Below are 23,215 nucleotides of genomic sequence, written 5' to 3' on the forward strand. Positions count from 1 at the left end.
AGGGCTAGGTCTTCCATGGGCCCTCTGCATGAACCTTCTAGTGCCTCGGTTTCCTGGGGGCTATTTTCAACTGCACCTCTTCTTCCCTTTCTCACCTCAACTCTCGTTTCCTATCCTCTCCCTCTACGTATCCCTCTATCGACGATTTCAGATTCTCATCAGCCAGCATGGCCAGCGCAGTAGAGATGACCGAAATGCATGATGTGCATCTGGCGCCAAAGCCAGGTACGCAGGCCGATGCCCAAGACATGCGCCGAATGGGCAAGCTACAGGAATTGAACGTGAGCAAAAAATGGATGCATGGCAAGGTCTATTACAGAACAGCTGACCCTTGTCAAGCGTCTTTACACTTGCATGACACTCGTTGGATATGCGGTGATTGTGGGTTTGGCATGGCCGTTTGCTCTTGTGTAGGTCACGAACTTGCAGTCTTGATACACAGAATATACCCAGTTGCTAACCGTTCTAATAGCACCGGAGCACTTGCTTTGACGAATGGAGGCGCCGCCGGTGCGGTGTGGGTATTCCTGGCCGTAGCTGTTGGCATGTTCTCAGTCGTACTTTCCATGGCCGAAATGGCGTCCATGTAGGTAGTCCGCTCCCTGCGACCAAGTGCACATACTGATCCAATTTAGTGAGCCGACCGCTGGTGGTCAGTACCACTGGGTATCTGTGTTCGTGCCTAAGAAACACCAAAAGATAGTCAGCTACGTCGTCGGTAAGCAGCCGTCTTACGCGTTCTATCCTACGTCCATCCCTGGCTGACTCAATTAGGCTGGATGTGTGCCCTCGGATGGCAGAGTTATGTGCCCGGCGCCGCCAACATCTGCGCTTCATCGCTTCAAGCCCTTGCCGTCGTAGCTTCCGATTCATATGTCCCCCAGGCATGGCACCTCGTCCTCCTTACCATAGTGTTCTGTTCGTTCGCCATACTCTTCAACGTCTTTCTCGCAAGAAAGCTGCCGGGCATCGAAGCTGGAGTCTTCACGCTCTATGTCCTGGGATTCATTGCATTCTTCATCATCCTCCTGGCTATGGGCGACCGGTCCAGTCCAAACGAGATTTTCACTCATTTCCAGGATAATGCTGGCTGGAACAGCATCGGCACCGCCTGTTTCGTAGGCGTGAGCGGACCGGTCATCACAATGATCGGAGCGGACTCTGCGGTCCATCTAGCAGAGGAACTAAAGGATGCATCGAGATCGCTTCCCAAGGCTATGATAACCACCGCACTCGTTAACTACGCTCTTGGATTCGCCATGTTGGTCGCCTTCATCTCGGTCGTTGGAAACATTGATGAGGTTCTCGAGAGTACGACTGGACAGGCGTGGGTGCAGGTCATCTGGAACGCCACCCAGTCCCGGACCGCAACGATTGTCATGGTGGCCATTATCATCTTCTTCTACATCTTCTGCGCCGTCAACGTGAACACGACTTCATCGCGCCAGCTTTACGCATTCGCGCGTGACGGAGGCTTGCCCTTCTCCAACTGGATTCGCCATGTAAGCTTCAACTTCCTCTTTTTCCCCCAAAGGAACACTGCTAACAGCAGCCTACAGGTGTCCCCCAATAGGAACGTCCCCACTAATGCGATCATCCTCACCTGGCTCATCGGCTGCGGTCTGGCCGTAATTCCGCTCGGCTCAAGCACCGCCTTCCTCAACATCCAGACAATCGGCAACGCCGGGCTCCTCTCCTCATACATCATCTGTATCGGGTGCAGAATCCACAACCGCAACTTTGGTAGCGTTTACGGCAGCCTGTCAAAACCACCGCCTTTCTTCCTCGGCAAGACACGCGGAAACGTCATCAATGGGCTAGCTATCTGCTTCCTCATCGTCTTCCTGGTCTCGGGTGCCTTCCCGGTGGCCCCGAACCCGACGCCTGATGCCATGAACTGGAGCTCTTTGGCGTTGGTGCTTACTATAATTGTTGCATTGATCGCGTACGTTCCGCTTAGGAAGTCGTACCTCGGGCCGAATGAGGGAGGCTTTGGCCCGGTCGAAACTGTGAACGTGCAGATGGAGAGCAAGAGCTTTGATCGTCCCTGAGTGGTCTAGCGGTGGCTTATTTCTGTGGAAGCTGAGGCTTTCTCTTCTTGGATACCACCATTCATCGAGGAAATTTTCAAGACGAACCCGGATCGTTTCCTTTCTGGGCGAAACATTTATATTTTATCAAAACCTTTGCATTTCATCACATTTGACAGTTGCCCAACGTGTTGGCCGTTCCTCCATGGAACAAATCGAGCTTCGACTTCGTGGAACATCTCCATATTTGTGTCTGACGGTCCCCGAGCAAAACCAAGAGTCAGAGATTGCACTACATATGCATTCGCTTGCGCGTCCTGCCATGCACAGCTCATGCGGCATGCAGGTGAGTTCTAAGGGAATGTGTTAATGGGTGTAGAGTGGCGTCAATTCTCTTCCGGTGCGTACGGTTTAGGATCTCCACATTCTCTACATGCAGGAGAAAGGTGAGGTTGCGCAGATGGAAGCCCCCTGTCGGCCTCATGGTCACATGACCATCACGGCCAACTCCGACGAGCTGAAAGAAGATCACCTCACTTTCACACCGTCTCTCCCCACATACATGTGTCTATCACACCACAAATGCGAGACTTCTTGCGAAGCTTCTGAATACAGTGATGGCTACGGTTGAATGTTCGTCGGCTGAGCGACGATCTCGTATTGCAGCACGCCGGCGCAGCCTGCTTTGCCCGCGGTCTGGCGGCTTCTTCTCCATTCTGTTACCAGAAGCGGTATGCCTCATCGCTTTCTGACTTGAGTGAGTGACTCTGCCGGCACGATAATTTCTCGGACAGGCATGAAATGCTCAGGTGAGGTTGGCCACAGCCACATTACCATACAGTCAATTCCTCTTGTCGTGAATCTCTTCCTTGATGCCTCCTATCATATATATGTGGGTACTTGCATTCGATGGGTTCCCTTCCCATCACTACAGTACACATCGACAGAGTCTCGTATCAGACCTCTGTTTACCAATCTCCTCTTCACAATTATTTCGAGGCGTTAAAGCCATCACCTCTCCGGAAAACAATCTCAACTCTATATCTCTTCTCAACCATCGATCGTCCTTCACATATCACCACACATTGCGACCCCTCAAACAGTCTCTCCGCAAATACCAACACCACTGCCAAGCAACATCTCCAAAACCACAATGCCCTCACCAACACCCCTCCGCGCCTTCGCCCGCGCAACAAGGATGTACTTCAGCGAGCCGTACCCTCACGGCCGCTACCCATCAACACTACTCTCACACACCCCCTACGCGCCCTATTACGCGCAACGGATCTGGAGAACGGCGTCCTGGTACGTGCCTGCCACCGCTGTGCTGCTCGGCTGGCCGTTCGCTGCTGCGTCGGTGTTAAAGAGGACGGGGATTTGAGCCAGGTCAGAGCGGAGGCCCCGATAAGCCGCGCTCAGAGGAGGAAGGGTTTAAAAGGAGGATATAGTCTTAGTGTGTACCGTCTGGAGAGTTGTTAGGGCGTGTTGTGGACGCGTTATGTCTGCTTCAAGATATTTGTCTGGCTGTGGGGTTTGGTGAGATAGAGGTTGGAAGGCGCGCACTGCGTAGCAAGCGTAGTAGACCATAGAGCATGTGTGATATCGAAAAGAATAGACTTCTCATGGAATCAACAGAACTCGCGATACAGAGCTTTTTAGACCGCGTGAACCAGCAGTCGTCCTGCCCCACGACCCGCCGACCCCTCCAAACCCCCCCTCCGCCCCGACCATCCTTGTCCCCACACATTCAACCCCACGATGCCACCACCACCACCACCACCTCTGCAACCCCAACTCCTTCCCCTCACGAGCACTCCCCGCCTAATCCTCTACGCACAAACCCACCACACGCCCTCCGGGACGCCGATATCCCTCCTCCCACTCCTGACGAACCCAACGGGCGTCACGCATGTGATCGTCGCCGCGATCCACCTCAACGAGGGCCCGGGAAACATCACGCTGAACGACCACCATCCTGATGACAAACGGTTTGACCAGCTGTGGGCGGAGGTGCGCTGGCTGCAGGGCGCGGGGGTGAAGGTGATGGGGATGCTGGGGGGCGCGGCTCGGGGGAGTTTCGAGCGGCTCGGTGGGAGCGATGCTGAAGTACGCCTTCCTCTATGAATATCTCCTCTTCCCCCTCTTGTCTCTTTGCGACGCCCCGCCCACCTCCACCTCCCCTTCCCGGTCTCTGCTATGACTCGAACCACAGCTTACGCAACCCTAAGTAGTTCAACGCATACTACCTCCCCCTCGCGGCAGTTATAAGGAAACATAACCTCCAAGGCCTCGACCTCGACATCGAAGAGCCCGTCCCCCTCTCCACACCCCTCCGCCTCCTCTCTCGCCTCCGCGCCGACTTCGGCCCCGCTTTCCTGCTCACCCTCGCCCCAACCGCAACCGCGCTTTTGCCCGGCCTGCCCCACCTCTCCGGCTTCAGCTACTTCGAGCTCGAGCGCGCGGCCGGCGGGTTGATCAGCTGGTACAACACGCAATTCTACTGCGGCTGGGGCGACGCGGCGCAGACGGCGTGGTACGATGCCATCATGGCGGCGGGATGGCCGGCCGAGAAGGTCGTGTTGGGGGTAGTGACGAACCCGGGGAATGGGGCTGGGCATGTGTGTATCGATGGCGCGGCCGGCGGGGTTAGGAGAGCGGAGGATGATGGGGCGGAGAGGAAGTGCGGCTTCGGCGACGTGCTGAGGATACTGCGGGCGCGCTATCCAAGGTTTGGCGGCGTCATGGGCTGGGAGTACTTCAATGCTGGGGGAGGGGAGGTGCCGCCGTTAAGCCCGTGGGCGTGGGTTCAGGCGTTGGGGCAGGTTGTCAGGTGCTCGGTGCCTGTGGCGCCGGGAATGGTAGAGGGGGGAAGGGGAGTGGAGAGGCCGGCGGTGGGAGGTCAAGCGCAGTGGCCGGGGCAGCTACCGGCGCCGCAAGTATCCTGGCCGGGAGAGGATGTGGAGATGTTGGTTGGGCTGGGGTTTGGGAGGCAGCAGGCTGTTGCTGCGCTGAATGTTACGGAGGGGAATGTGGAGATGGCGGCGGGGCTGTTGTTTGGGGATTGAGGGGCTTGAAGCCAATAATATGAGGGGTGGATGGGATGGGCTCAGTCCAACGAGTTTCCCAGTCGGGGCAAGGCCCAGGCGTTAGGGGGTGATTGAAAGGATAAAGATCGGACTATTTGGCGCCGATTGGCATCATGGTGAACGCTTTCCGGGAATCTGGTTTACCGTGTTCTCAGGTAAGTGCACGGTCGTGATCATGGCTACCTACCAGCATTTAAATAGACAGACTTTACACGATCGACCATCTGGCAGAAGCGTTAGTACGAGATCATCACTAGCCAAATCACAAGTACCAATTTTCCACAATCAACCCGCTCTGCTCCTGACCGTGCGCCTTATTCAAACATCTGCCGCACATTCAGATTGATCCTCTTCCCCGCCATCCAACTTCTCCACCGCTCATACGGATCCTCACCGCCTCCCGTACCATCTTCGTCGGCTTGCACTTCTTCTCCTTTCTCCCTCGACCCAGCAGGCCAGTCCCTCAAAAACTCCGGACACGTGCCCGCCACGATCTGCGGCACACCATGCCACGCAAACCTGCTCTCCCCAATCATGTAAACCGCATCACCCGACCTCAGCCGCACAACCACCGTCCTACACTCCCCCTTCGCCTTCCCCTCAACCCCAATGACAAAAATCCCATCGCAGCCCAGACTGATACTGACGAGGCCCTTGCCGCAGGACTCGGCGACGTCGCGGTGCATGCTCAGCGTATCCCCGGGAGCGTAGAAATTCAGGATCGCGGATTCGGGTTTGGTTTCAGGGAAGAGGTCGGTGAGGAGAGCGGCGATGTCGGCGGGGAAGGGCGGCGGAGGGGCGGCGGGGTAAGCTTTGGCGGTCCAGTCGTATTGACCGCCGAGGGTCATCCAGCGGAGTTTCTTTTGGAAGAAGGAGGCGAGCGTGAGGGGTTTGTGCAGGTGGGGGTCAAGAGGAGTAAAGGTTTGCTCTGGGGAGGCAGGAACGGAGAAGAACGACATGGAGGATGAAGGGTAGGGAATGTTGTAGTGGGTGTGGATGTTGGTTTTGTGGGTGGGGTTGGAAAGATCGCGGTGCAGCAGACGGTCGAGGAGAGTGATTTGGACAGACGGAGGAAGGAGATTGGGTATTAGTTGAAGACCTACCGAGCTGTATCAGAGCTACAGCTTCCTTCACCAGGGACCAAGTGCCTAGATATGGCGTGCTATTCCTTACCAGGGATATCTGGATGTTCATAGACGGGTAGTGTGTCTTGTAGGTTCTCGTGGTCCGAGGGGCGGCTTGGTCCAGTGAAGGCGTCGAAGGTCGGCCGTAGCTCTTCAAAGTCGAAGCGCCGCACCACGCGTAGGGCATCCGATGGTGCTTCTGATGGGCCGTCTACAATGGCTCGATCGAGAGTAAGGGCTTCTCTTTTCATCTTCTGATACTTTTTGTAGATGTTGCGAATGGCTTCCGGCGGCCTCTCGTGGGCGTCCAAATGCTTGTGTGGAGTCATGGTTGACATGGCTGTCTCCTCCTCTTCTTTCATGATGACCTTCGGCTCCTGCACTCCTGAGCTGAGATTCAATGCCTTTAAGCTGGATCGCGTGACTACGACGAAGTCTGACCTGCCCAGGTGGTGTCTGATTTCCATCATGATGCCAAGCTTTGCGCCTTAGCGCGCTACCGCACCGGTTGCACGTAATTTATTGGCTGCAGTCTTGAGACGCGGCAACGCTGTTTATGCCCCGATTTGCACCCTTTCCACACCAACACACCCCCGAATTCCAATTCTCCGTACTAACCAGCAGCACACGAAAGACCAGAGGCCACAGGAAGCCGGATTGGTCAGAGCGTTTGCAGCAGTAAAAGGGCCCTTCGACGATATTCGTTTTCCGCTTCACAGCAAAGCATCCAAGAGCTCCCATCCGGTCGAGTCTAAGATACCTACAACAATCCAGTCCACCTTCGGCTCGTAACTCCGCCCGGAAGGCCACCCACCACAATGGAGAACTACCAGAAGATGGAGAAGATCGGCGAGGGTAATCCAATTCCCCCTCCATCCACCTCCCCCACTCCACTAACATGCCTTCCCAGGCACATACGGCGTCGTCTACAAAGCGCGCGACCTCACCACAAAAGACCACCGCATCGTCGCCCTCAAGAAGATCCGCCTCGAAGCCGAGGACGAAGGCGTCCCCAGCACCGCAATCCGCGAGATCTCCCTCCTGAAAGAAATGAACGACCCCAACATCGTGCGCCTGCTCAACATCGTGCACGCCGACGGGCACAAGCTGTACCTCGTGTTCGAATACCTGGACCTGGATCTGAAGAAGTATATGGAGAGCCTTCCCGTGAGCCAGGGCGGGCGGGGCAAGCCGCTACCGGAGGGCTCGGGGAGCGTCCTGGGGTCGTTGGGCCTGGGCGAGGGCATGGTGAAGAAGTTTACGTGGCAGCTTATTGAGGGCGTGAGGTACTGCCATAGCCATAGGGTGTTGCATCGGGATCTGAAGCCGCAGAATCTGCTCATCGACAAAGAGGGAAACTTGAAGCTGGCGGATTTTGGGCTCGCGAGGGCGTTTGGGGTGCCGTTGCGGACGTATACGCATGAGGTATGTTAGATATATCGGTGGGGAGGGGCGGGCGGCGATGGCGAGGGCCCGTAGCTGGGTGGGAGGGACACGGCTAACAAGGAGCAGGTCGTCACGCTCTGGTACCGCGCCCCCGAGATCCTGCTCGGCAGCCGCCAGTACTCCACCGGCGTCGACATGTGGTCCGTCGGCTGCATCTTCGCTGAGATGTGCACGCGGAAGCCGCTGTTCCCAGGCGACTCGGAGATTGATGAGATCTTCAAGATTTTCAGGTATGCCGCTCGTCTCCCCCTCCCGTCATCACCTCTCCTTTCCCCCCTTACTCACTAGACAGCCACTCTATCTAACACCCCAACAGAATCCTCGGCACCCCCACCGAAGTCGACTGGCCCGGCGTAACCACCCAACCAGACTTCAAACCCTCGTTCCCCAAGTGGGCGCGCACGGACCTGGGGATGCATATCCAAGGCCTCAGCGACGACGGATTGGATCTGCTTGACTGCCTCCTCGTTTACGATCCCGCTGGGCGTATTTCTGCTAAGCAGGCCATTCAGCACCCGTATTTCACGGAGGGGACGTTTGTGGGGGGACGGGGCGTGGGGGTGGGGAATGGGTTCCATTGATGGGTGGTGAGGGATGTGGGAAGGTAAGACTGGATGTAGCTTAAGTCACGAGGTATGAGGGAGGCTAAGAGTACGAGGAAGACGACGGGATGCGTGGATGGGTATATGCATGGCGGCGTTGAGGGAAGGGACAACAAGGGCAGTAAGAATTCTCCTATGCCATTGGGTTCGTATATCAGGCCATGCTTCACGAGGGACTGGCGTTGTGCGGAGGGGGTTCTCAGAGTCTGCATGGCTTTTTTGTGTGCATCTCACATTCTCTGGGTCACAATGCGGAGCCTCTGGATAGGTGGGTCTACGCTTACGGCGGTGCTTGAGGGTTGTGTAATTCTAGGCAATTGAACAAGGCTCGACGTGCTTGATTCTGAGGTACGAACGGCATGCTGATGTACTCTTGTGGTGCTACTAGCAACAGCAAGAGCACTAAGATCCACATCGTGAGTTGCCGGACAAATGTGGATGAGGTTCCTTCATGCCCTGACGCAGCCGAAAACTGCCACAAGAACCTAGTCTGAATAGGTTCTGCGCAGTCAAAGAGCTTCTTCAAGGTTGGGATGGAAATTTGAGCCACCTAGCTTCTATATCGCACGATTATGAGCTACTAGAGATGTCGTGGTGCCATACCATAATTCGATCGTCTTGCTAGCATCCCGTTCGCACTTACGACAAATGGTCTGCGTTGACGCTGCGGTAGGTTACGCTACTAATGTGCGTTACTTGCTCTACGCGATTACACGATGTCCTGGGTATTTACATAACAAGACCGTCACTTGCTTGCTGCCCATCGGACGTGCAAAGTTGGTGAAGCTATCTCTAGGGAAGCGTACTGTCACGATTGCGATGAAAGGGTGAGAAGACCAGTGGTTACCGTAATGTGCCGTTTACAGCTCTAGGTCAAGTTCGCTCCCTAGCCGCATCGAATGGGCGACCTGCATGTCGTTTCAGAATATACTGCGCTGGTGCGACACGAAGCGGTGTGTAAAGACGGGTCTATTTATGTCGTAACTAGGAACTACCAACGTGCAACGGGGTATTAAACACAAGAGCCATCTGAAGACTAAACATGGGGTGTGGGCAGAGCGTGTACGTTGATCAGATTTCGGTAATGGCGGCATGCTAAATGACAACGACTGATGATAGACCAGTCATGCGCTGCCGAGAAGAAAGTGGGTCCACTTATACAGAAACTGCCAATCCAACATGACGGGAAACCGCAGTGCCACCTTGAAAGGCCGAGGAGGATTCCACTGGGGTGAGTATCAACCCGGTATAAGCTATGGTTCATCCATGAAACCGTGTATGTTTTTTTCGTTGTAACGGATAGGAGATAAACGTATTCGCCGCCTGAATTCAGGACATCGCAAGATCACGCGTTCAAATCTGGCTGTCGCCCTGTTATGCTCCAACTTGGTCTGGCTGCTATCTTTACACCCCTATTTGAAAGTGGGGGCTAACTATATTTAGTCAACCGGAACAGTTGCCTTTGGGGAGAAGGCCACTGTCACGGTTTGGCTTTATATAGTAGCGTGGGGGTTTGATCTATCGATCGAATATTGTGCCTTTTGGCCCGATAGCGTGATTGTGTAACCCCACGCGCATATGAATCGTCACACTTTCTCAATGCTGCTTAGCCATTGATGCAGACCTATTATTAGTTTTTTTCGATGCTGCGTAGCCACCGATGCAGACTATTATTAGTTTTGTGCTTCTCTGCTATTCCCAAATCTGCCAACAAGAACCATACGCGAGTGTTGGACCGGGCTATTTTTATAAAATTTAGAAAAGCAATGTATAGAAGCACACTCTTATAACTATTCCATTCATATCGTTTTCTCTTAGCTATCCTGGTCTCTCTAGTTCTAGCAGAGCTGCACAATCCAACTTACAATCATCTTTAGAATCGATTAACAGAATCTTGACTCGCTCTACACCCCTCCACCATCATCTCCAGTGAAAATGGATCAAACCTTGCAACGGGTGTACAAGTCACCTCCAGAGGTTCGCACAATGATCTACGAAAAGATGGATGCCAAATCACTACAAGTACTCCAACGTACGACCCGTTTTTTCCAGGACGATTCGCACCTCAGATATGTCATATACAAAACCGCATGGTTTCAGTTCAACCTTCAAAGCGACTTCTTAAGACGCTACCTTAAACCCGGAAAAGATTGTATAGTCCAAAGCGATTGGGGACATGGTATAAATGAGTATGCCATTTCGCTGCGCAACCGCGATCGAGTAGAACGGCTCGCAATAGACGTCCAAAATCTACACACATTGGAAAGTGGACGATCCATGCGTCTCGTCACTGCACTAGCCGACTGCCATGTTTTTCCAAGACTTCGTGCAGTCGTCCTGTACACAGCACTCAGCGAAGACAATTCCGATGTAAACTACATTGGCCGCATCACCGCCTTCGAAAACGGTTCCTGGCTCCCGCAAGACGATAATGAGCCTTTGAACGTTGGACGGACGAATCAGACTCGTTACCGAAAGTATGTCAGACCCGAGCCTAGTCAGGAATGGAAAGAGATCAAACAATTCGGGCGCTTTCAAGATACCCGACGACCGCCACTCAACGAAGCCGATGTCCTACCAATGGATCAAATTGACGGTCATTGGCGGCTTCATCGGGAGAAGATGTGGTGGACCTCTGCGCCAAAGCTGCTCCAACGCAATCAGAAACTCGCGGAAGACATGGAACGCAAATACCCCGGTTTTTGTGCCAAGTTGGGATTATGGCGCCAGAAGTTCTTTGACAACTATAGTCAAGTATGCCCTAGAAGGAAGTTTCTAGCAACGGTAAAGGGTCAAGCCCAAGCAGCCCAGAAATTCAAGCGTGTTTGCCCGAAGGACTTAGAAAATTTTCTGTCTCCATGGATAGATAGAGAGCCGGCCCCGAATATTGAGTTGGAAAAATTATGGTTATTGATAAAGGATACATAGTAGCCGGTGCTTCTTGTATGTCTGGATGGCGCCGTTGAAGTCACGGAAGCGGATGGAGGTTTCATCGATCGCATTTCCATATCAAGTAAACCCCTATCACGATTCTAATTTCATGTTTTAGTTTGGCAAGAACTTTCCATAGATAAACATGCCGTAGATTCTGATACACCAAGGCGACCCAGAGAACAGTGGCATTCGCGTACCGTAAGCCATCCCTAGCAGCTTGCTCGCCGCAGAATTCGATCTTCTCATATCCAGCCTTGTCTCGACCCTCCCCTTTACCCATGTCTTCAATGTGACCTCTTGGTCATTATTTCCCAATATGTGTGAGACGATAGCATATCGAGGGAGCGCGTCGTCGAGGAGGTTCTCGATTAGCCAGAAGTCCCCGTTCGGTAGGACTTCTAAGAGGGGCATCTTTGCCCAGCGATCGTGGGCGCTTTTATGAGCAGCCCCGTCGAAGGTCGTTCCGGCTCGATGGCGACGGCGACGTTGCGAGAGTAAATGTTCCGTGGCGTTGGGACATACGCGCAGGTCAGCTTGGGAGGATCGGCAACATGACAAAGCTAGTTGAAAGCATTTCTTCCAGCTAGAACGTCGTGAAGACACGCTCGAGCGGACGAGGCTGAAAGGGCTGCTGTGTTCCAGCCGGAGGCTGCACAAGGGGAGGCAGCCATTCTGGCCGCTCTGGTACCCTTGTTCCGTGTTTTCCGGTATTAGATTAAAACGTGGTAGCGCCCGCCGAGGATCTGGGTTCACAAGGGTAGAGGTGAAAAGATCGAGCTTGTTATTGGCCGGGCATATGATCAGGTAAAGGGGCTGATGCTGAGACGAGACAGTCTCCACGATGATCTCCCTGATGTCTGCGGAAAGACTGAACTCTCTTGCGGCGAACACCCCCCCGTCATACAGAAGTGTGCAGCATCGGTATGTTAGACATGACGAGGTCGGATTACATACTTGCACTGTGATGATCAGTGACTCGGCGCCCGGCTTGCCTTGATAGCATAGGTCTTTGTAGGTGTAGCAAGATAGTTCTTCTTTTCGGCGGCTTCTGATATAGCGGTTAGAGAAGATGAACCAGAGTCCTCTGACGATCTTGAGTAACATCTTAGCAGTTTGCCTTAGGGATACGCTCTTGCTCTCTCGTTCGTATATAGCAACCTCCTCGTTAGTGCAGAAAGATCATCTGCACCAGTAAGGACGCTATTGTAAGGCCTATTCCACGCTATGGCGATGTGTATATCAGGCCATTGGAAGTTTGCTTTACCAGACCATGGAATGTAAAGCCAAAGTTACTCTGGAGGAGCAAAAGAGAAAAACATACAGCAGCAGGTATTCGCTAGTGGTCACCCACCCAACTACTAATCCACCGATTCAAAGCTTAATTATAGGAGAGCGGACGGGATCCGATGTTTTCCTTGATCTATGGCCGTATGTGAAAGTAAAGAGCAGCTGCATAATATATGTCCACTGAACAGTCTCATTGCATGTGTCCTACACGTCCCGCGTGTAAACTTATACAATAGCACAACTCTACTCAGCATGGAATCTGACCTCAGGCCCTGTATCGCATCCCTCTCCTCTGCAGTCCGCGAAGCTTTCGAGCTGCGTCATCATTGGGCTGCCTATCACCAAATCCGCAGCCTCCGTCACGCTCTTGCGCGACGATGGCGCCCGCGCATTTCCCAGTGTTGAAGCCGCAACAGCTAGAAGCGCAATCAGTATCGCTCGTGCAGGGACCAGTGATAAATTGCGTTCCAGCACCGTTTCCAGCCCCCTTGCCGGCGGTAGATGGTCGTGCGTTAACGGTAGCGGCGGGAGTGGCAGAAGTAGCGGGAGCAGCAGGTGTAGCGAGAGAACTAAGAACAGAGGGCGCAGCGGGTTGCTGACCGCGGAAGAGGCGTGCGGCGATGTCGTTAGGCTGCGCATCACCGAATCCGCATCCTCCGTCGCGCTCCTGGGCAATGATGGGACCAGCGCATTTGCCGGAATTGAAGCCACAGCAGCCGGACGCACAGTTGGCGTCGCTAGTGCAAGGACCAGTGATGAATTGTGTACCCTGAGCGACGACCAAGAGGGCCACTAGTAAAATATAATTAGTCAACGGGCAATCTATAAATGGTCTGATCAAAGCAATTGGCTCGAAAACTTACGGCTCAGCATCAGGAAAGCAAGCACAAAGAGTCTATGAGCGCCGTCGGACATCGTGGGTGTAGCTTATGGTTTGGATTTTGGATGAAGGTAGGAATTGGTGCAAATGATACTGAGAAAGATGCCTGAAGCGTTGCTGCCCCCTTTTTATACCGCGCAGTGGCGACGAGTGGGTGGAACCGATACTGGTAGAGGCATTGGATTTGGTACACCGTCTCGAATCCCTAGAGGGTAGAGTAGTGCGCCAATCATAGAGTCTCTGCAACACCCTTCTTGATGCATTAAGTTTTGACAAGTCTTTGAGGGGGCGCGCGTGAGAAACCCATACAAGCCCGGTTGCAAGGGCATCACCTGTGACGCAACAGAGCGGTGGCAGAAATGCGGAGAAGAAAGGTACGTATGACTAGATTTTGAGCTATGGTCCTTGACGAAACAAGGGAATTTGCGGCCGAATTTGAGAAGTATAGGGGCTATATGAGCTTTGAGGTTGTCCCTTTCTGGTTGCTTACATTTGGGACATTCCACGATCGATATTCCAACATCATCGGGAATGTCATTGACCTTATTATCTTCACGATAGTCCCTTACGCAGGACGGCGCCTCACCCCAAGTGCATGAATCCCAAGTGGTCTGAAACGGTGTTCTGGCATCCGAGCACCAGAACTTTGTAGCAACAAGATGATGGAACACAGCTTGCTTCAGCTCAGTCAGGCTCACTCCTCGGCTTGGATCAAAGGGCGGCTGCTAATGTGCAGAGATGGAAACAGGATTCTCGCGAGGTCATTCTCCGCAAGAGAGAGGGAAGTCACACCAAAACTCACGTTCTGGGTCGGCCACTGTCTACAGGTGTTAGATATCGAGTAATGTAATCTTACATACTGCTGGTTTCAAAATGTGCGGCCACCCAGCGATCACAAACATCAACCACCCCCCCCTCGATTGTCAAAGACCAAAACCACCTTTATACAATGTTTACACAACGATTCAACGCTTAGGGTATAACTTAATACTCTTAAAAGATGCAGCACAGCTACAGCTATTTAATAGTTAGAAATTAAGAAGACTAGCGGTGTTACGTAGCTAATAATCTACTAGAATATATAGTTTTATGGTACACTTAATTTTCTTTAATGCTACAGCCCGCGTGCGCGTAGGCTTTTAAGAAAAACTAAGTGTACTATCCAATCGCGGCTTTAAAGAGTAGTAACGCTATATAGCTAATAATCTATTAACTATTAGATAGCTGTAGCTGTACTATATCTTTTTAAAAGTATTAACTTCTATCCTAAGCGTTAAATCGTTGTGTAAACGTGGTTTTAGTCTTTGACAATCCGGGGGGGGTGGTTGATGTTCGTGATCGCTGGGTGGCCGCACATTTTGAAACCAGCAGTAAGGCCAGCTGCGGACGGGACCTCGGCATCTCTCTTGACCACCCCCCGCCATGCTCGAGCTCTTGATGTGTCAGTGTATTCGAGTAGAGAAGTACTACTTAGTCTTTAAACCACCTCCCTCCGCGACCCTCCTCTCCTTCTCAGCGGTCTTGAAACCGCCTCTCCGCCCCAAACGCCGCCCACAATGCCCTCGCTCCTAACCCGCCAGCCCTTCAAAGCCCTCTACACCCTCCTCGCAACGACCGTCGAATCCATCCGACTCCCTCTCTACGTCGTCCTCTACATCCTCCCCTCCACGCGCCCCCACCCAAAATGGACCTACAAGCAAGCAATCCTCACCAAGCTCCTCAAAACCTTCCTCCACCACGCCGCCACAGTCGAGATGCGCGTGCCCCTTTCCCTGAATCCGGGGAGACAGGGTGAACGATTCGCCATCATCCGTGCACCTGACAGCAGCATGCAAGAGAAACTGTACATTGGTCCGCTGCAGGACCCGCACCGCGAGATCGCACCAGAGGCCGTGGGCGGGACGTGGTACCCTACCCCCTATCCCCGCTCAAACTCTGACCTCAGGGACACCGAAACAGTTGTCCTCCACTTCCACGGCGGCGCATACGTCGTCGGCTCCGGCCGCGACGACGACTGCGGTTTCCTCGCCGCGACATTCATCCGCCATGCAGGCGTCGCCCGTGTCTTCTGCCCGCAGTACCGTCTCTCGGGCCCGCCTGTGCACGGCCGCTTCCCAGCTGCGCTGCAGGACGCACTGACCAGCTACCTGTATCTGATCCGCGATCTGGGGATTCCGGCGAAGCAGATCGTCGTGTCCGGCGACAGCGCGGGCGGGAATCTCGTCATCGCCTTACTGCGGTACTTGGCCGAGTACGGGAGCCAGATAGGACTAGAGGGGCAGACGCCAGGCGCGGCATGGTTGTGGAGTCCATGGGTCAACCCCGGTGCAGCAATCGATCCCAAGGCGATCGAGACGAATCCGAAATACCCGACAGATTACCTCCCCGGCTCGTTCGGCGCGTGGGGGATCCGCTGCTTCGCGGGCCACGACCCTGTTAGTGGGCGACAGAAGGTGGATGCGAGCGATAAGTATATCAGTCCGCTGAACCAGCCGTTCAAGACGGATGTGCCGATCTGGGTCCAGACGGGCGAGGCGGAGGTGCTGTGTGTGGAGGACTGCAAGTTTGCGGAGGAGATGCGCAAGGAGAATGATGGACATGTTGGGCTTTGGGTTGAGGAGGGCGCGGTACATGATATTGCGCTCATTGGGCCGAGGGCTGGGTTTGGGAAGGAGGCGGAAGCGTGTGCGAGGCGGGCGGGGGAGTGGCTTCAGGAGAACGGGAGGCGTTAGGTGGGGAGGTCACTGGATTGGATGCCCTAGACGGCCGAGCGGGCAAGAAGCGAACAAAGATTTTTTGGACATTCCGGGGTGAACGACGTCAAGGCTAGCTCCACCGTTGAGTCTTCCTACGGTTCCATCCTTCTAGGTTACGGCTTGGTTTAACTCGCTCGCAGCAAGCAAAGAGGAGGTATAGAGAACCAAATATAAGATTAAATAAAGGTTCGAATACTCATGTTGTAAAGATCTAAGACTTGGGAGAGCTAGTACATACGCATCGTGCAACTGTGTTCACTGGAGATTACGCCGAAAATTCAAGTGCGCCAAGGCAGCCATGCATCAGGTCTGTTAGCCTTCAAGGGTCTGCCAGTGCGGCGCGGTCTAGAGTAAAAGCAGGAGAAGTAGAATCGTGAAGCGCCCTTACAGTACTGATGATCAGTAGCCAGAGGTTGGCCGTTCCAGTGCACCTAACACCAACGGCTAAGCATCTAGAATGGGAGACGGTGAGGCACTACAGTAGAAGCAAGAGTTGGCATCGTTTCTACGGGAAAATTATTGTAGCTATAAAGCGGAGGATGGTATCCAAAACATTCTGCGACGAACAACTTCAAGATCTCGCCACCCACATTACCCCTGCCTATTTTCCTCAACATTAGCGGGCGCACTCCCCAGCACCTTCTCTTCCTCTTCAGCCCCATCTCTCGTCTCCTCCATCCCAAGCCCTCTCGTAGCGTCCGCCTCCCTATCATCCACATCCAGCGTCTTACTCTCCACCGCCTTCTCTTTCGGCTTCACAACCTCGATCTTAACCTGGGTATCCTTGCTATACACCCTCAGTCCAACCACACAGACCGCATTCCACGGATCCCTCTCGACCTCATCTTCACTTTCCTCCGGCTCCGGCTCCCTCCACCGCCTACCGATCACCGGCCGCGGCAACCCAGCACCCACACCAGGAAGCGGAGCCCGCAACTCCGCCTCTAGCTCCTCCATCTCCGAGTCCGTGAAGTCGAGCTCGGAGTCCCAGCTCAGATCGCCGTCGCTGATCTCAGCGTCGTTGTCGACGTCGACGGAGTCGTCGGTGGAGCTGTGGGCACGCTCATGCTTGACGGACGCCACGCTGACCGCTTCCCCATCCGTGACGCGGATGCCCGGCAGCGGCGTGAGCGTACCACGGCGAGACGGCGCAGGCGAGCGGGATGCATTACGGCGGCCTGTGGCTGGCGAGGCGGCGCGGGATGAGGGACGTTGGCGTGGTGTTCCGGGCCGATCGTCTTCCTCGTTGTAGCCGCCGCGCCCCTCGTTGTAACCGCCGCGCCCTTGAACCTCGTTGTAGCCGCCTCGGCCGGTAAAGCCGGCGCTGGACGGCGTGCCTGGTCTGTTGTTCTGTTCATGTGGGACGACGCTTGGGGTACCGGGCCGGTGGTGGGCTTCAGGAGGCAAAGCGCTGGCGCCGGCCTGCGCTTCATTATAACCACCGCGACCGGTGTTATAGCCTCCACGGCCTCGGAAGCCGCCGCCAGGCGTGTCGGGGCGGAGAGGCGGGGTTTCAGGTCTGTGGTGATGCGCTTCTATAATTTCAGATCCGGTTCGCGAGTGACCGGCATGAGACCCTTTGCGGCCTGCGGAGATGCCGTTACCGCCTGGATAGTCAGCAGGGCCGTTGATGGTGGGTTTCAGGGGCGGCGAGGCAATTGTTGCCCTGGCTTCGTCTTCGCTGTGGACGTGGATGCCGAGACCCGCTTCGTGGATGGGATCTTCGACTATGATCTCCTGAAGCCTGGTTGAGATGATTTCGACCTCGGTCGCGGCGGGCGTATGCTCTTTCCTCTCAGCTAGCTTGGCTGCCTTCCTTTCTGCTACCTTCGCTTCTTTTCTCTTCCTGCGCAGTTTCTCTTTCTGACGGATCTTGCGAAATGCATCATGCCTCTTCTTCGCCTGATCTTTCCTTTCCGCTCTTTCCTCTTTCTTCTCCCGCGTGGCCTTCTCCGACTCCGACTCTTTGAATTGGCCCTTAGCGTGCGCTAGATCGTAACTCAAGCCGGTAGCAAGTAGCTTCGCCCGTCGGTTGTTGCAGGTATCGCGGATGACTTCTTCAGCCGCCCTGGCGTTCGAATCTCTGACGGCAGTGATCTTGAGCAAGACGGTGTAATTGCCAGCCTTGAGATCTAGCTCCGTGCTGACCGAGCGTTTCATGTAGTACGGCCCGCTGCTGCGGACAATGTAGTCTTCTTCGTCGTCTTTGTGCAGGCGGAACGCAAGATGGAACTCGTACTGGCCTTCCAGACCCCGGAAGTACCTGTCATCGAGCTACGTGCTGGTCAGTATGGTTCACTCGACCAGTGCATGTAATGATAAGGCCTTACCTGCGCGAGCACGATGACAGCTGGGCCAGGCTTGTCAAGGCTGATTTTGAATTTCGTGTCTAGGTAGTCGACAGACCACGGCACATTCAGGCTTGTCCACTGCTGCGTTACGGTCCATTCTTCGCCGAACAGGCGCGTACGATCGAAGTGCTGGTAGTTGCGGAGGAGGTCTTTGTAGGAAATCCAGAAGACCTGCCCGAAGGTTAGCTTCCACAGACGAAGAATGATGTATCGGACTTACCCCATCATCACCAAACCTATGGTCCAACTCTGTCATCCACTCTGGCGTCCATTGCTCTGAGCCATCACTCCAAGCACCCGTCCACTCAGTCTTGCCCCATGGGTTCCTGTGTTACGTGAGCTTGAATGTCTCCTTCAAAGTGCCGTGTACACACCTCAACTTGAGTAGCCGCACACCGCCAACCTCCCTTGCCTCCATGATAGAATATGCGTGCTTCTCTTGTATGCCTCTCCTTTGTCCGTATAGACCGCCCATCTGCCCACAGCCGAACAGGAACTGCTTGTTTACATTCATGAGCTCTTCTTTCCAAAACTTGTCCTTGTCTAAGATATCGGTTGCGAACACTTCGGTTGTTACCCCGCCGGTGAGATCTTCGATGCCCTCACTGCTACAAGTCAGCGGGAGCTTTAATACTATAGCTCATTAGTGTCACTGACCCAACGAAGCCCCCATTAATGGACGAGTAATCTCCATGAGCCTTCGCATACGCCTTCTCAAGGAGCGGCAGCCAGGTCTCATTGGGATCGCTGCATTGTGCAAAGTACAGCGCTTGTGACCCGGTCTGAAACACTGTGCGGTACTCCTCGTCCGGAGCTTTGCGGTTATGCAGCTCGAGGAACTGGTATCGATCGATGTCCGAGTCGTCGAAATCCTTCTTTATCAGGTAAAGCTTGTCGTCGATGACCTCCGATATCCACTCTCCATCTACACAGATCAGCGAAAGTGCACGCCAAAGCGCTGTTCCGGGCGGACGAATGAGCTTGACTTACCTCTGTGGAAGACGAAGCCATAGACACCCACTTGCTCGTCACGCGCTACACAGACCTTCTCAATGAGTCCTTCCTTGTTGCTCAGCGTGCAGAGCGCAGACATGAACCAGCAATCACCATCGTTCCCTTGCCGAACATCATTGGCCGTTGCGCCTTCTAGGAAAAACGCGGGATCTTCGAAGACGTCCTGAAGCCAATTAGCTGGCTGTTCGTGCAGGGCAATGCTCTCTGCGAATATCATACCTCGACTCTTTTCACAGAACCGGGAAACAACCGTGTCCCCGTCTCGTCCAAAGTTGTCAAGCAATCCGGAGGATACACGCGCTTAAAGTCCGTCTCGATATCGAAGTGAGGGTCTCGGTACTTCTGGTTGATGCGCCGGCACTCTTTGACAATCTTTGCGACCTTGGACTTGCAGCTCTCTACAGCTTCAGCGTAGGAAGCAACGGCGTTCTGGCCGGGTACGACGCCCTTCGGCGCATGCGCAGCTGCGCGCTTTGCGTAAAGGTTGTCGGGAAGGATGGTAAACGCCTTGCCGGGGTGCCTTTTCCATACGTCAATAATGTCTTAGATAAAGTCTTAGATGATGTCTTACTTGGAGGTGAACTTGTTCCAAAATTCGTCGACACTTTTCTGAGGCGCCTGCTTCTTCACCTTGCGCTTCGGCGGCGGCGAAGATGTGTTTCTTCTGATAACAATGATTGAGTCAGACCGCGAGCGGTCCCGGTTGTCGTCCATTATCGGGTCAACGATGTCGTCGTTCGAGGCCATTATCTAGGCGCGAATTGGTAGAGATAGGAGATACAACAGTGCGACAATGGGTATTCGAAGCTCTGGAGTCCTCCATAGCATTGACGGATGGAAGCGGTTTTAACAGATGTTTCCAGAGAGCAGGAAGCCCTGCATCGTGCGCCTTGTGCGGCTGTGAGCTCCAACCATGGCGGGAGCTCATGCCCCCGTCGCGTTTATTTCCAGAAGGTGGGGGCCAGGTCAGCGGCACCTTTAGCCATCCTCGGAGCTGCCGCTGCACCGTGATGGAGAGCTTGGACGGCACAAACGGGTGGCTTTTCAGCTTCACCGAGCCGAGCGAGCCGTTGGTCCCGGCACATCAACGGCTTCGTGGTGACAACTGCGCAGGCACGGAGACTACTTGCCTGCAGTATTGCAGACACTGCCTCCGTCAGTAGGCAAACGGTACGTACGGGGTGCTTGAGGGAAGGGCGGCCTCACCGATGCTTTGCTCATCCGGCTGCACGCTTGTGCACATTTCTGTGTCTCGTCCACATCTATTCCTGCTCCGAGGTTCATTGCATCGGCCTTATAGGGCAGAACGGTCTAGTGCTGACGTGCTACGAGCCCTCGAAGGAAGACTCTCAAGCAGAGCTCATGGCTAATCCCCGGACCTGCATATGGGATCAAGGGTCTTGGTCTTGACCGCAACGTGACGCCGTGCTCCCATGTGCATGGTATCGGGCTCAGCGTGCAGGCGGTCTGGCAGTTTTCGTATGCATTGTCTGACCTATCAGGTCGACGCAGCGCCGAGCACCGCTATACTAAGCGGAGTATGTTTCAAACGTGACGATGACGGGTAGCAATGTTGCGCATCATGTCAGACAATTGAGGATTGTCTACTTACCGAACAGGCGGAAAGCTACATAGCAGGGATATCATAGTACATACAATAGGGGTATAGGGGTACTGTTGCCATTGGAGGCTGGACTAAAATCACAACGCTTGATAATGAAATGCAGAGATAATCGGGCTGCAGTGAAAACACCACATAAGAAAGGGAAACCCAGAACGCGAATCGATGACGATGCGACGAACAACCAGTATAAGCAAGCCTTAGCGACGAGCATCATGTCGGTGGGTGACAGCCGTTTTGACCATTTGGACATGCCGCCTACAACAAGACCATAGGGTTCGTGTACCTTGACAAGCTCAACTTGTTCCCATTCATCGTTTCTGTGCGTTCTGCGCTGGGCACAAGAAGCCTTAATATAGCCCTCTTTCCTTGTGAGTCTCCGGCGAGCCCGTGCGCAAAAAACTGAGCGAGAACGAGAATTGTGAGATACTGAAGGCCATTCCGTTGGCCTCAATACCAAAAGGAGAATTTCATCCGCTTGCAGAATCGACCTTGCCGTTTCAATCTGTTTCAGCTAGACTTTGGATCTTATTTTTTCGCTTCAGCCCAAGTTCCGGACCTTCTTTGCTAATCCCAGTTCCGCCTAAGCTCCTCGCTCACGGATAAGAGCATCTCAATCACTCCGCAAGCGAACAACGCCGCTTGCAGCCCTACTGGCCGGTCCTCCCAGGACCGGTTGCCGTATAGGCCGGGTTGTCGTCCAGCGGGCCGGAGGTAGCGGACATACCCGGGGCCGGATCACGGGATGACGGTGCGAGTAGAGGTGCCTCTCCCGTTGGCTGAGCTTCCGTCTCGGTAGGTCTGTTGTCTGAGCTGCCGTCGAGTGCGGATGTAGGAGCCGAAGCTGGGGGCGCAGCCTTTGAAGCTGTTGTAGGTGCAGCGGATGCGACGGCTGGATCCGCTACCGGAGCCACTGCAGTGCAGTGTCAGTGGGTGTTCCAAGAGCATACACGTGTGCAGGGAAGCTTACATGGAGCCGCCGGTTCATAGCTTTCAGCCGCAGCGCCAGACGACGGCGCTGGCTCTGCAGGCGCTGGAGATGCAGGTCTATTCGAGCTCTCAGCGGCTGGAGCCGGAGTTGGAGCTTGGGCTGGTGCTGGTGCCGGAGGTGTGGTTGGGGCGGGCGGATCGTTGTACGTCGTAGCAGTGGGTTGCTGTTCAGCGGATTGCTGTTCAGCGGCCTGCCTGCTCTTCCTTCTGCTGAACATGCCCTTGAAGGCCTTCTTGACCTGGTCGAACGCATCTGGGGCTGTGCGGGTACGGCGTTAGTACTTTGCCAGGGATTGGATAGGTGATTTCGAGTTGAGGATACAGTCGGCTGAGCCTGCGGAGAGGACCTGATGCAGCAGAGGGGACACTCACGGACTCCAGGCATGATGTCGGGAAGAGTAAGCGGGGTGCACGCTGTAGTCAGGAAAGAGTAGAAAGTGAATCTGTCAATTTAGGCCTCAGTGGAACCCTGATCAAGCTACAAAACGGGCAGGAGTCGAGGATGAATGTCAGCGTCGAGGAAGATGTTGCTTCACGCAAATGAGGAGCTGCGCTGCTAGAGCTGTCAGAGCTGTCTCACAACTGGACCCCTAAATAACGCGTCACGTTTCAGGCTATTTTTGGCTGACATCTCGGAATGCTCGGGAGGCTCGGGCAACGGTGCATAAAACTCCATTCTCACTTAGGTTCCCATCATGCTGTGCTTCGATTCGTTTTCAGAACCTAGAATATACTTCTATTGATACGAGGTGGCTATGCTCCTTAGAAACCCATTCTGCAACAGAAATGCTCCGCAGTGGTGGCGTGAGTAATACAACATGCGCTATACTGGATCACCGAGGTTGAATTCCGGAGAACACATCCACTGGAGTCTGCCTTGCGGCTGCAAGGGCAATGAATCGACATATTGGTACGCCAGTATTGAGAACTCTATATCTAAAAATCCCGAACGCTTGGCCATCACCTATTACATACGCAAATGAACACGCTTGTTGGGGTCAACCTTTACTCCTGTACTGGCAGAAGAAGGGCAGATCTGTTTGAGCCTGCTACCGAGGAGGATTCCTGTGCGCCCATGGTGCTCGCGTTGGCAG

General features: G+C 54.2%; 8 protein-coding genes and 1 non-coding gene across 9 annotated transcripts; 4 read left to right on the plus strand and 5 right to left on the minus strand.

The window, feature by feature from the left end:
- Positions 1-167: 167 nt before the first annotated feature.
- On the plus strand, positions 168-2,051 carry W97_07275 (uncharacterized protein; the record flags this gene model as incomplete). The annotated part of the gene is made up of 6 exons (XM_007785254.1): positions 168-281; positions 340-410; positions 473-586; positions 636-718; positions 775-1,502; positions 1,560-2,051. 6 exons carry the CDS (start codon positions 168-170, stop codon positions 2,049-2,051), a joined length of 1,602 nt encoding a protein of 533 aa, XP_007783444.1.
- Positions 2,052-3,788: 1,737 nt separating this feature from the next.
- On the plus strand, positions 3,789-5,095 carry W97_07276 (uncharacterized protein; the record flags this gene model as incomplete). Its single annotated transcript, XM_007785255.1, has 2 exons — positions 3,789-4,136; positions 4,262-5,095. 2 exons carry the CDS (start codon positions 3,789-3,791, stop codon positions 5,093-5,095), a joined length of 1,182 nt encoding a protein of 393 aa, XP_007783445.1.
- A 335-nt stretch (positions 5,096-5,430) lies between these two features.
- Positions 5,431-6,602, minus strand: W97_07277 (uncharacterized protein; the record flags this gene model as incomplete). Its single annotated transcript, XM_007785256.1, has 2 exons — positions 5,431-6,215; positions 6,290-6,602. The coding sequence occupies 2 exons, from the start codon at positions 6,600-6,602 to the stop codon at positions 5,431-5,433; spliced, it is 1,098 nt and encodes a 365-aa protein (XP_007783446.1).
- Positions 6,603-7,058: 456 nt separating this feature from the next.
- On the plus strand, positions 7,059-8,267 carry W97_07278 (CMGC/CDK/CDC2 protein kinase; the record flags this gene model as incomplete). Its single annotated transcript, XM_007785257.1, has 4 exons — positions 7,059-7,095; positions 7,151-7,665; positions 7,753-7,916; positions 8,003-8,267. The coding sequence occupies 4 exons, from the start codon at positions 7,059-7,061 to the stop codon at positions 8,265-8,267; spliced, it is 981 nt and encodes a 326-aa protein (XP_007783447.1).
- A 4,269-nt stretch (positions 8,268-12,536) lies between these two features.
- Positions 12,537-12,652, minus strand: W97_07279. Its single transcript, XR_552288.1, has one exon. It is a non-coding gene; the product is annotated as a 5S ribosomal RNA (ribosomal RNA).
- Positions 12,653-12,752: 100 nt separating this feature from the next.
- Positions 12,753-13,424, minus strand: W97_07280 (uncharacterized protein; the record flags this gene model as incomplete). The annotated part of the gene is made up of 3 exons (XM_007785258.1): positions 12,753-13,078; positions 13,110-13,301; positions 13,373-13,424. 3 exons carry the CDS (start codon positions 13,422-13,424, stop codon positions 12,753-12,755), a joined length of 570 nt encoding a protein of 189 aa, XP_007783448.1.
- A 1,521-nt stretch (positions 13,425-14,945) lies between these two features.
- On the plus strand, positions 14,946-16,121 carry W97_07281 (uncharacterized protein; the record flags this gene model as incomplete). The annotated part of the gene is made up of 1 exon (XM_007785259.1): positions 14,946-16,121. The coding sequence occupies one exon, from the start codon at positions 14,946-14,948 to the stop codon at positions 16,119-16,121; it is 1,176 nt and encodes a 391-aa protein (XP_007783449.1).
- A 615-nt stretch (positions 16,122-16,736) lies between these two features.
- W97_07282 (uncharacterized protein) lies at positions 16,737-20,257 on the minus strand (the record flags this gene model as incomplete). Its single annotated transcript, XM_007785260.1, has 8 exons — positions 16,737-18,419; positions 18,476-18,667; positions 18,717-18,822; positions 18,871-19,097; positions 19,150-19,421; positions 19,487-19,673; positions 19,730-20,030; positions 20,082-20,257. The coding sequence occupies 8 exons, from the start codon at positions 20,255-20,257 to the stop codon at positions 16,737-16,739; spliced, it is 3,144 nt and encodes a 1,047-aa protein (XP_007783450.1).
- Positions 20,258-21,781: 1,524 nt separating this feature from the next.
- Positions 21,782-22,506, minus strand: W97_07283 (uncharacterized protein; the record flags this gene model as incomplete). The annotated part of the gene is made up of 3 exons (XM_007785261.1): positions 21,782-22,044; positions 22,102-22,380; positions 22,494-22,506. 3 exons carry the CDS (start codon positions 22,504-22,506, stop codon positions 21,782-21,784), a joined length of 555 nt encoding a protein of 184 aa, XP_007783451.1.
- Between the last annotated feature and the right edge of the window lie 709 nt (positions 22,507-23,215).

The sequence above is a fragment of the Coniosporium apollinis genome (genome assembly GCF_000281105.1).
Source record: "Coniosporium apollinis CBS 100218 chromosome Unknown supercont1.40, whole genome shotgun sequence".
Taxonomy (NCBI): domain Eukaryota; kingdom Fungi; phylum Ascomycota; class Dothideomycetes; genus Coniosporium; species Coniosporium apollinis.